Source organism: Miniopterus natalensis, chromosome 4 (genome assembly GCF_054644295.1).
Source record: "Miniopterus natalensis isolate mMinNat1 chromosome 4, mMinNat1.hap1, whole genome shotgun sequence".
NCBI classification, from domain to species: Eukaryota; Metazoa; Chordata; class Mammalia; order Chiroptera; family Miniopteridae; genus Miniopterus; species Miniopterus natalensis.
This window is the reverse complement of record NC_142084.1, coordinates 92,230,035-92,242,543: the sequence shown is the minus strand read 5'-3', so window position 1 is coordinate 92,242,543 and position 12,509 is coordinate 92,230,035. Positions and strand designations below refer to the sequence as shown.

Here is a 12,509-nt window from a genome sequence, read left to right as displayed (position 1 = left end):
AGGGGGAGAGGAGCGAGGAAGGAAGTCATAAATGGGATTTCTAAAGGAAAGCTTTTATATTGAATTCAGAAAGCCACATTTTATAGAAAATGAACACTGACTCTCCCTAAAAGGATTTGCTGGAAATTTAATTTAGCGTCTGTGGCTAAAAGGCACCTATTACAAATGGGCATTTGTATTCATTCACCTCATGCTCTGTGAAGGTGGTTTTGCCGACCTGGAATATGGTGTTTCTGTCAGCGGAGCCCGCGGGACCACAGGCAGGAAGCGCCCCGCCACCTGGATGCTCGGGTCTGATCAGAGATGAGAGCCTTGTACAGGCACAGCCACAGGCTGGGGAGAGGAGTCTGGAGCTCACCTCCTCCCAGTAATAATGTCAGACGTTACGGTGTGTCAGGCCTTGTGCTAAGTCCTTGTCATGAATCATTTCAATCCCCACAACATCAGTAATACCCCCATTTCACAGATGCTAACACTGAGGCCCAGAGTTAAATCACCACCCAAAGTCAAAGTCAGAAAGCACAGGGTCGGTGTTATATTCGGGCAGAGTGACCTGGGACCCTGAGCGCATCCTGTTTAGCAGGAAAAAGACAGAACAGGTTCCAGACACACTGAGGAAGGTGACAGCAGAGCTGCCCATCGCTCCCGTGTCGCTGCCATCCCAGCTCACCAAAATTATTGAAAGTAATTAAACTAATTTCCCTTCTCACTTGAGAGGACTGGAAATACTCGTGACAGTGCACAGGCTCACATTTGGGATGATATTATGCAGTTTAATCTCCCAAACCTGATATGAAGGGCGGAACGAAAGGATCCGCCCAGCTCGACTCTCCCAGCGTTTCCCGTGGGTAAAATTCCAGCAGCGGACACTGAGTCCACCGACTGCCCCAAGCTTTTGACGAGAGCCCTCACGTGGCTTCTACGTCATTTTTGGTCACTTCTTCCCCATGGTCCCACTTTGGAGAGGAGAGATTCCTACAAAGACAGACAGAGGGACAGGGGCCACCAGGAGCAAGGTTAAGGAGGGGGGTGGCATGGGGCTGGCCGTCGGGGATCGAGGGAGAGCCAACCTAACAATCTCCCAAAGGGAAACCGCAGACATTTCGATTATCTCAGGAATTAATCCTCTCAGTAAGGACCTGACTTCCCCAAACCTCATCTCTGTGCTTCCGTTGACCTCTTACCCTGATTGGAACCGACGGGAGTTTGTCCGCGTTGACCCGGCTGGCAGGCCTCAGCCCCACTCCTCACGCGTCTCCTGCTGAGAGCCCAGCTCCCCTTACGGCTCTTTCTCCGGGCGCACAGGGCCCAGCCCCTCAGCCCGCCTCCGCTCCGCCCGGCCCGGAACGGACCCACCGCTGCCCTTTTCCTGGGCAGCCCGATACCCTGGCCATGGGGCCCCTCTCTCTCAGGGCAGCTCACGGGTGGGTCAGGAGACTGGTCATTGTCACTCATGCTGCCATGTCCCAGGAATTCCCTCTTTCCCTTTAGGAAAGAGGAACCCTCTGAGAGCTCACCCCCAGACCCCTTCTCTGTCCAGGAGCAAAGTGGTCATCTTGTTGAATAGAGAGAGGTCTTGCTTTCCCTCTTAGGACTGAGCTCCTTCCCCCAAGTAGGATTTTGCCTCCCCAACCCCTCTCACCTGCCACCTCTTTCCTGAGTGCCTTCAGCAGCACGGGGTGGGGGGGTGTGGAATCGGAGCTTTGACGCTCAAAGGGGAGACTTGCTTGGGGCCCATTATAGGCACTGTGTCTTGGGCCTAGGAGCCTAGTAAAATGTGTTTGACCTTAAATATTGGCTCTGGAGTACAAAAAGGAAGTTACAAACATCAAAATTAATTATTTTAAAACAAAAATCATAAAAATCTTTTCAAACTTTTTCCAGCAGGAAAAAAAAACGACATTCTATGTGGAAATTGCATTCATTTAGTCCACCTGATAGGAGGGGATCTGGAGCCCCCTGAGGCTGCCAGGGCCCACACTGCCCTGGCCTGCCCGAGGTTCACATCCCCGGGGGGCAGGGAGGGGCTCTGCCGGCAGGCGGCAGGAATTCGCTGCACTTGGCTGATGTTTAGCGCTGTTGACCTTACACTAAGTGGAGTGCAGTCAAGAGCCCTTCAGCTCTCTCCATATCAGACATGGAGGCAGCCTTGGGCCACTGCTTCTACCGCCACTCAGTATTAACGGGCTCGACACAGAGGACTTGAAAGTCCCCGGATCCTGCTAGCTGATTAGCATGTCCAGGATCGGGTGTTTGAAACTTGCATCAGAAAGCCCAGTGTATGATAAACTGATGGGACTTAAACTCCTACCACCACGTCTACTGACCTGGGGTGGCAGGAGATGTGCAAGTTGGAAACCCCTGATAGAGAAACCTCGGGGGAGAATCTTCAGAAGCCCCTGGACATCCTTAGTTTGCCCCCCAGTTAGTGGAAAGGAAATTCAGACATTGAACCAGACAGGGTTCCCCTCGGAAGGGGGGCCTGCAGATCGCTCTGTGGAATCTATTCACTCAAGGGCAAGGAATTGATCTGGAATCACAGCTACTAGAGGGAGAAGGCCTGAGTCCTGGAACTGGTTAGGACGTCTTTTCAGAGATACTCAAGCCAGTCAGAACAGCAGATACACCAGGTGGACTTGAAATCGGGAAGGAGACGAAGGATGCTATGGAGAGACTGTAATGGGTTGCGGGAGCCTAGCAGGGACAACTTACTGAAATAGGAGGTCGGAGGGAAGGAAACACCTTCTCTCCTGCCCTGCTCAACCTGACTGGCGCACTCGGTGGTACTGGTTTGGGGCTCGCCAGGATTACACATGGGGGCGGTCATTAAAAGGACACTTAAGGAGAGAAAGAAAGTCTAAAAGTCCCCCAGCTCTCAGCCCCAACGCCACCACTGACTGGGCCATTGAGATTGAGAAGCTGTTCCAAGCCATAATAACTCGTAATAGCCCAAGTAATGAAATCTACGTCTGAGCCACCCCTGTGGAAGTTTGACTCGGATCAGGACAGTCGCTGTAACAATGTCACTCCCCCTCCTGTGCGCTGAGGCTTCCTTGAGTGAGAGAGAAGAGTGTGGAGTGACTATCAAGAAATAGAGAATGGATCAGAACCCTGGAGGCACCCATCAGCTGTGGCCTGCATACGAAAGTGACTGTCCTTCGTGGGTTGGCCGTATTAGGGTGGGGGCTCCTGTGTTAGTTCATAGAGCAGAGGGACATGCTCCCCGGGGCTCCTGAGGGTTAGCACGCTCCATAAAGGGGCAAAGAGGTTTGGCCCAGCGTGTTCAGCCAGTAGCAGTGGTGACAGTGTTTTCCCTCTGTCCCTCCCTGTCCCAGGCGCCTCCACTCCAACCAGCTGTACTGCGACTGCCACCTGGCCTGGCTCTCGGATTGGCTGCGACAGAGGCGGACAGTTGGCCAGTTCACACTGTGCATGGCGCCGGTGCACCTGAGGGGCTTCAACGTGGCAGATGTGCAGAAGAAGGAATACGTGTGCCCAGGTGAGGCTGCCCCACCCATAGGCTCTCCCTGACCTGGGCGCACACCCCAGACCAGTGCTTGGGGTGGAGCCCCTTAGGTGACCCCAGCACCCTGTGGTCACTTAAAGAACTCGGGTGTCTTGAGGGGTTCCAAGAAGGAAGCTTTTGTCACCTGTTAAAGGAAAAGTCTCAGAGAACTCATGGATTGCTTTCTGTTGAGCTTCGTAGTCCACTTGTGCCGAGAAACCTCACACTTTTTGTACGTCAGCATTTGGTAAACACGTTCCTGGCGTCCCATCGCTTATAGAAACTGGGAGGCAGGATAATGGAGGCCTTGGGGTCAGCCCGTGTGGCTGGAAATCTAGCTCTGCCCCTCACTACGGTGTGCCTCTGGCAGGTTGCCTAGCATGTCTGCAAAAGGGAAATAATAATAGTACAGAACTCGAGGGATGGGTGGGAGGACCGGATGAAGGAATGCGTGTAAAGCACTTAGCATCACACACAGTACTTGGTAAGAGCTATTAGCGGAGCTTAATTATTAGAGTTTAGCAGGGCTACAGAACGTGCTGAGCAAACATGAGCGTTTGATCTGTGGGCATCTGACGTGGAATGGGGCAGATTGCCGCGTGGCCCAGAGCACAGAACTGTGCACAGACATGAGGCAGTGCGGAGAGAGCTTCCCAAAGGAGGGAGGGGCTTTTAAACCGAGCCCCGAATTTGCCTGCCCGCTCACTTTTCACTGGCACCCTCCCGGCCCACCAACTCTCCCTTTTCTGGTGCAAAAATAGTAGAGCTAATCCCTTGATTTTCTAAAAAAAAAAAGAGGGCTTTCCCAGAGGCATTCCTGACACCCAGGAGCCCAGTCCCGGAGTGGGGCCCAGCAGCCTCTTAAGGCTGATGCTGGGGAGTCGGGTGCAGGAGGAACAAAGTGAGGGAGCTTGGACAGGCGGGGCTGTATTTCTCGCTTTCTTGACCGTCGCTGTTATCGGTGTTGAGAGGGTGCTGAGCCAGCACGTGCTGCGGGGCCCAGGGTGACCAGGGGTGCAGATCGGCCGGTGTCACTCTTAGGCAGCATTTGCAACATAGTAAGAGCTTTCCAGGAATCCAACCGCATCTCGCTCTCTGCTGCTCCTTCCTGTCACATTACTACTTCATCAAGTTCTTCATTATCCAAAAGCATCCGAACACGTCTGGGAGCAGCACCTCGATAATCTCCTAGAGACGCCCACTTGGAAATCGCGTCCCATCACACTCACTTAATAAAACCGTTTATCACCGAGCACCAAACTCAAATATGGCGACTGTAATTACAGTGATTATTAGGCGGAGAATACAATATCGGCGAAGTGCCAGCGAAAGAAATAATTACAGAGTGCAGGAGTCATCCGAGAGCTAACGCGGAAAACTCATTAGAGAAAATGTTAAAACATCACCGTAGGTGGTGCCAAGTTTAATCCGTGCGGAACGCGAGCCCCGCTCCCGCACGAAAGCGCCTTCCCGTCTGAGGCGTGGCCAGGATCCGAAACCCGGGGGTCAGGCTGACCCTCGTACGTCCCGGATCTGCCAGCACCCCGAATCTCCCTCGTCTGAAATGCTAGATCTCCCAGGCAGGTAATGGTCACCTGGAGGCATCCTTCTAACCTCCCTGTTTATAGCAACTGGGCCCTGTGGCATCCCTGCGGCTTCTTGGTGTGAAGCCGGTTGTCTTCTAAGGACATGAGAATTTAGTCCGCAGACTCTGGACATGAATATGCTATTGATCTCCGCCCTCCCACCATGGTATGAATTTAGGGGAGCACCCTATTGGGGCTCCTACCCATGAGGGATTCTTTAGGTGCTTCCCAGGCTCTCATGAGTTAAAAATAGAATGCTGTGCAGGGCCACTTTCTGGGAAGGTCAAAGGCAGATTTACTGGTCTGAGGGGGGAGCTGGCGTATTGAACATCCACGACGGATGAACCACCGCCGTTATTAGTGGGGTGCAGGACTGCCACCTTCTCCAAAACGTGCTATCTCGTTGATAACTGTTCAAGGTCATTTGTGAGGCTGTGATAAAAGGTGCCAGAGGAAGCAGCAGGGAGCAGGACTCGGGCTGTGCACACCAAGGAGGTCAAAGAGAAGCGCTGTTTTCTTGGGCTGACCACCCCACACACCACCCCGGGGGGTGTAGGCCCCACCCCACGGCAGAGCCCAGCGAGGCACCTGGATGAAGGGTTTTGCTCAGACCTGACTGCAGTTGCTTTAGCTCCTCGCTCAAGCTATTCCGCCCATAACTTGAGGAAGACTTCAGTCAAGAACGGGGGTGAGGCAGAACATCTCTTTAAAAGTAGAGGTTATCTGCTCAGGAGGAAAGAAAGACACGGGGCACCAATTAAGCCATCCCCGCACGTAGCTCCATCACCGGTGGCCCCTGTCACGGCAGCATCAGAAGCCTCCCTGGGCCCGAGACGGTATCGGAAAATCCGTCAAACACGGGGCTGCAGAGACAGGCAAGAGCTTTCTTCTCCCCGCCTGTGAGGCCCTGCCCGCCCGAGTCCCCGATATCTCCCTTTGAATTAAACGCAGCTGCCTGGCGCCCGGCTCCTCTCCCGGAAGCCCTGGCGACGGGCTCCTTATCACCCCAGCCAGCCAGGACCCGCCAGCAGCGCGCTGCGACGAAATCCCTCTCTGTCAGCTGCACCCTTCCCATCGAAGGCGTCTGTTCTGTTCCCTCTGGGGAAGCAGCTGGGAATTTTTCACCGGGGTGAGGGACTCTATCTCGTTCTATTTTCTTGTAAGGTTTTTTCCTGTGATCTACAGCTGGACTGCTTGGCTGCCTTCAGCTAAAGCTGCAGTGACTTCTCCGTTAGCTTTTCTTGATTCAAGAGGGAGGTCAGGGCCCGGGACTAGGAGAGTCCGCGTCCCTCCTTCGTGCACCCGAACCAGGCTGGGACGGGATCTGCGTTCACGCCACAGCCCAGACGAAGGGTTCTGCGCTGGCTGTCACCTGGCTCACGTTGTGTGAGTTGCAAGGTGTTGTTTTGTTTTTTTCCATCCTTACCTAACGGACTTTTCCGGGGGTTTAAACTCCAGGATTTATCTTCCATGTGTCAATTTTCTGGCACCTTCATCTGAGAAAGTGTTTATCAGTCACTCTTTGTGAATGAAAGGGATCAGGTCAGCATTTGGCCTCCTGAGCCAGTCGCCTCTTTCCTTAAACATCTTTGAACTCGCCGGGTGGTCCACCCACGTCCCACACGTCTGCCCACGGCCTTTGAATGTGAGATGTCTCCTCACGAAAATTAACCATGTCTTCTAGTAATAAGGGGCCTCTCAACAAACATATTCTCATTTGTTATTAAAAATGAAATAGGTACATCTCCCTGGAAACAAGAAACTTTCCCCTTCTTTATTTTTTCCCTAATTTGGGACCAGTTACTAACTATAAAGATAATTAAGGTAAGCCTGACTGGCCGCCCGTCTCCTTAGGAGGTTTTAATTAAAACACCATAATTGGACATTGCCAGAATGAGATTATTAGGTTTATAGCCAGTCCCAAAATTATCATGCCTCTGGTATTTAAATCGAGTTCATTTATATTCTCGCCATAATTGCTCGAGTCCCATTGTCATCACAGCCTGTTGTTGGCGTTTGAGAGGCCAGAGGCCAACAGGGATGTTTAATTTGAATGCTGGAATTAATTTATTTCCACACACTCACAAGGCCATCGGAGTTTTCGACTCCGTGCTCTCTGCTGGGTGACGTTCTCTTTAAAGACAAAGAACTAAGCGCGTCTCCAGCACGGGGTGCCCGGCCACCCCACCGTGGCTCACACACCGTGCCACCTCCCGAGGCCCCGAGGCTCTGAGGGCCTTCGACCCATGGCAACGGAGGGAGGCGTTTGGGCGGCCTGTCTGGCAGCGGGGACGGTAAGAATAGCATCTTGGGCAGTTTGCTTAACCCTCCGATCCGCCTGTTTCCTCATCAGTCTAATTGGATTAATACCAACAGAGCCTCCATCAGGGGTTTACGAGGATCCAGTGGGATCACATACACACAGCCCGCGACGCAGTATCTGGCACGTAGGAAACACTGTGTAAACCTTAGCTGCTTGGATGAGAATGGTGGTCATTTTGAGCTTGGCCCCCGCCGTGTCCTTGGGCAAGAACTCTCTCGGGGCTCCAGCTTCCTCACCATCCCCACGGCCCTTTCTGGGCCGAAGTTCAGTGACCTTTGCCCCGCTCATCCGGGCAGAGAAGCGAGGGCCTTTCACTTTCAGTGTCACGATGATCATCCCCATGTGCCAACTCGGAGCACAAAGATGAAGGGGAGGCTGGGCCCGAGCCGCCTCCCTGGTCATCGGGCCGCCTTTCCCGCCTCTCGGGGTGAGAGCGTGAGCTGTGCGGTCAGCAGAGACAGGATACCTGTGCCCCATCCAGGCTGCGATCACGGCGCCCTCCCCGTGAGAGCTCAGGCTGGGAACGTGCTCCTGCCCTCTCGGTCACTGAGTGCCCCCCTTTCCTCCCGTTGGGCACGGAGGCGGCTCCGGCTCCGGATGGAAGTTCCAGAGCTGCAGTGGCGAAGGAGGAAAGGTGGGCCAGGCCCAGAGGGAGACAGGTGCCTGCGCCCATCCCCATCCGTCTCCCTGTCCTGGACGAGAGCATCCTCCTGCCTCGGTGCAGCAGCCTCTTAGTGCCACTGGGAGGGCTGCAAGGGCAGAGCTCGGGCACCGATTTAAAAAGGAAGACGGCAGAGCAAGGCCACCTGCACTCCCAAGTTCATAGCTGGACACCTGAGGAAGTCAATGCAGGGCTCTGTGTGCTGGCCCAGCATCAGCTCAGATTCAAGGGAGACGAGCGGCAGGCTCGCTCGAGGACAGTGAGGATTCCTGGGTGCCGTGCGGACACGTGATGCAGCGGGAACACACACGTGCATGCGGCAGGCACATGCCCAGACGGTCCCTCCTATGGAAGATGTATAGAGACTCTCCCTATCCTGATATAAAAGCTCCATTCCCAGTCCTCTCCACTTCTCAGCTTGTCATCATAGCATTCGCTGGGTAGAAAGATAGGTGCTTCCTCACTGTGTCCCCTTGGAAAGCCACCGCCCCCTTCCCTAACCCGCCACCCTCATACGTGTGGACAGGAAAGGCTGGGAGCGGTGGACTTGCTGGCAGAGTTGGGTGGAGGGCCTGGGACACCCTGACCATGTAGGTGAGCAAGCTGGCGACGGGGACAGTGGCCTTGGCCAGCACTGAGAGTTGTGGCAGAAGCCTGTGACTTCAGGCTGGAGATGGACAGGAGAGTCCCATCTCCCTACTGTGGCTGATCCTGGCCACCAGAGCCCAGGGCTCTCAGTACTCAGGGGGCCTCCCCCAGCGCCCTTCCCGAAGGATCTCTCACCTCTGTAGCCTGGTGACATTCAGCCCCCACGTCTGCAGGGCTTCTGGGCCAATTGCTCTGACTCCCCCGGGGTGTGTTTATTAAGTCGGTGTTCTGTGCCAAGCCCTGTGTTAGGCACTGGGGGTCTCACAGGATTGAGGCAGACAAGGTCGCCGGCCTGGTAGAACTGACATTCTAGACGCTGTCTGTTCAGAGACAGAACACCAAGGGGCGGGGCTCTGCCGTCACAGCCCCAAGGCCCAGTGGAAGGGGCTCGGCCCGTCAGGCACCGACCGGGGAGAAAGGTCCCAGGGAGAATGAAGCCATCCTTCCAGCCCGCCTCCAGCCTGCAGTGTTTGTTTCAGCAGCAGAGTGATGTCCTCACCGTGCGAACGCCTGGCTGGGGAGCTGCCAGCGGGATGCTCCGAGGCTATAATTACCTCTCTGAGTAATTAGAGGTGTTGTTAGTGACCTTGTTAAGGAATCTTTTCCACAGCCTTTTTAAAAAAGCCTTGGCAACATCCTTTGAACTGTAGCACACGCTGCCTACCGCGCAGAGCCCCCCGCGCAGGCCAGCGCCTTCCAGAGGACCAAGGCTGCGGCCTGGGTCTGGTTCGAACGGAGCCAACTCCAGCACCGAAGTCCCAGGGAGCGCCTGTGAGAAACTCCATTTCAGAACTTCCTGGCACCCATATGAGCCCTCGAGTATAAGGCCTTCCTCCCCCCTTTCTTCCAAAACACCCCAACTAAGTAATGTTGTGACAGATCAAAAGAGGGACAGCCCTTCGATACCTTCCGTCTCAGTGGGTGGACGTGCAGGAGCTCAGGCTGCGGACCTGCGAGGCCCTGACATTTCCCCAGCAGGAAGCACTGGGGTCTGTCCATGGTCCCTGGTGCTGCCATGTGCACTTGCCCCTGGGCCTGAAGGGCCAGGCCTGGCAGTTCTCTTTGGGGAGCATCGTCTGCACTTTAAAAGCCCTGACATCTGAAGTCACACGTCCCACCTCCCTGGGATGTGGGTGAGGGCATGGGAGCCTCACACTCGTAGATCCTCTTTGCCACCTGCTAAGACAGGTGCCGCCGAAGAGGGAAAGGTGCTGGGAGGTGTCGTACTCCTGCTTTCGTTTTCTAAAGAACAGGAATAGTTGGTCTTTGGACCCAGGAAGACCTTCAGAGGCCTGCAATCCAAAATCCTTATTCCCTAAGATGGTAGCAGAAAAGCTCAGGGGGACACTATGGCTTGCAGACAATCAGTAATAGTATTAATAAGAAAAATAACATTAACAACAGCAAGCAACTAGGCTCTGACTCCGTGCTGTGCACTCCTTTAAATACTTCACGTGCATTAATTTCCTTTACCTTCCCAACAATACCATGCTATGAAATAAGCATTGCTATTTTCCCCCATTATACAGATGGGGAAACTAAGGCACAGGGACAGAAGGATGAGACGACAGAACTTGGATTCACATTGAGGCAGTGGGACTCCAGAGCCCACACTCTCAGCCACACACTCTCTTCTCCCTGGTCTGAGGCTTTGACAGGCTGGCTCTCTAGGTTGCCATTTTCTCAGAAATGTAAAGACTCTCCCAGTTTGGGACAAAGCCAGGGTCACCTCTCTCTCTCTAAGAGAATGAATGTTGCAGTTGGGGATTTTAGTGTAAGTCATCATCTCTCTGGCATTTTCCATGGTCTTCGCTGGATCCACTAATGTGACACTGGAGAGTTTAAGTCCTTGTATCCTAGACAAGAGTATTTTTTTTAAATGTCCAGCTAAGAGGATGCTTTTTAAATGTGTGTGTGTGTGTGTGTGTGTGTGTGTGTGTGTGTGTGTGTGAAGGTGGCATTTTTGGAGGGCAAGGTAAACCTTCCAAATTAAGCCACAGGCATCAATTTGAATCTCTGCAGAAGGACCACCCCCGGGCATGGGGACTATGAGCATGGAGCGCAGACCCTCCACTTTCAGTCTCACTCAGTGTCCGAAGGAGGACGCGCCCCAGGGCCTGTCAGTCAGTCCTCTGACTCAACCGCAATAACTGGATCCACTCGGCTTCCCAGACTCAGCTTCTCCTGTGGACAGAGGCCAAACTCAAGTCAGTCTTCCCTGCGGACAGTTTCTGTGTTTCGAGTTTCCCCTCCAGCAAGAGCTCCCAGCCGACGTTTCATGCCCAAGCAGGGAGGTCTGCAGAGCCAGTCTGACCTGGCCTTGCCGTGCCCTTTGCCGTGGGAGGAGGGGTGTGGAAAGACATCAGGATAACCTCGCTGGCCGGATGCAGCACGCGTGGGACACGGTCCTGGGAGGGCCACTGGCTTGACTCTGCCTTTTGGGCCATGACATCCACACTTGAAAAACTAACCTCAGGTTTGAGATTCTTGCCTCGCTTTGAAGACGTAATCACAGCATGCAAACGTACACGATGTCTGTAAAACACTTGAGTTTTGTTCCTGTGTTAGAGTCGACGTGACCACCCCAGGAAGGGGTTACGATTCTGTGGCTCTGAATCTCGAGTTCGTTCGTGATGTGTGTCTGTCAGCATCACCTTCCTGAGTAAGGTCCTCGGATGCCATTTTCTTGGGTTTTTACCACTTTGCTTTACATTCTCACTGGTCCTCAACTGAAACAAAATTCAGAGCTGACTCCAAAATATGTAGTGACTTATTTGCCCTTTTTCTAATGCGGTAACTTCCGTTTGTATGTTCTGTGGGCATAAAAGCCGTTTGAAAGCGCCTTGGATGTCGTGGTGGTGACTCAGTGACACTTGGACAACACCAATGCCCCAGATGGGGAAATTCTGCCCCCTTTCCCCTCCCCCTGGTTCTGATAGTGGCTCCAGAAAGGAATGAAGGTGTGTCTATACTCAGCATCCAATCCCAGATAAAGCCCAAACCCTGGTGTTGTCCAGACATTGGGTGCCTGAGACAGCAGTCCCAGTGTCAGCTCTGTGCATATTTCCATGCGTGACTAACTCAGGGAGCAACTCTTTCTCTAAACGACTCGGATGATGGGCTGACAGCAGGTGAAACAATCCAGAAATAGTCAGGTCAAGGTCAGAATCTCTCGTCTTGGCTGACTCTGTAGCCAGTGGCAGCTGTGCCTCCGAGATGAGGGCAGTGTCGGCCAGCGATGATTTTCAGGTACCTCATCAGGGGATGCCGCCTCGTTGGGGAGCTGGCGAAGGGGCGCAGGGGCCCGGGCGGCTCCTGATGCTGACATGAGCTGACCGTTGTGTTCTGGCCCCGCAGGCCCCCACTCGGAGCCTCCAACCTGCAATGCCAACTCCATCTCCTGCCCTTCGGCCTGCACTTGCAGCAATAACATCGTGGACTGTCGGGGGAAGGGCCTGACGGAGATCCCCGCCAACTTGCCAGAGGGCATCGTCGAAATGTAAGTGCCCTGCCACCCCCTGTCACAGCCAATTCTCCAGCGAGTGGAGCTGACTGTTAAAAACACTCGGAAGTCTCTGTGCTATCCTTCCAGTCTTTCCCAGGAGTGAGAGCCCAGTGGCCAAGAGCGTAGACTCCAAAGCACAGTCAGTAAACTATGGCCCGTGGGCCTAATATGCCCACCGCCTATTTGTGTAAATAAAGTGTATTGGGACACAGCCGCACTCATTTGTTTACAAATCGTCTATGGCTGATCTAGGAAGGCAGGAGTGAGTCGCTATGACAAAG

The 12,509-nt window shown here is 53.8% G+C and overlaps 1 protein-coding gene across 1 annotated transcript in view; it reads left to right on the top strand.

Annotated features, from left to right (window-relative positions):
• Window positions 1-12,509, top strand: part of SLIT3 (slit guidance ligand 3) — a 528,787-nt gene that overhangs the window by 408,666 nt on the left and 107,612 nt on the right. The window contains exons 8-9 of the mRNA XM_087816965.1: window positions 3,336-3,499; window positions 12,081-12,222. Coding sequence (XP_087673091.1) covers window positions 3,336-3,499; window positions 12,081-12,222 — 306 coding nt within the window. The remainder of the gene's footprint in view (window positions 1-3,335; window positions 3,500-12,080; window positions 12,223-12,509) is intronic.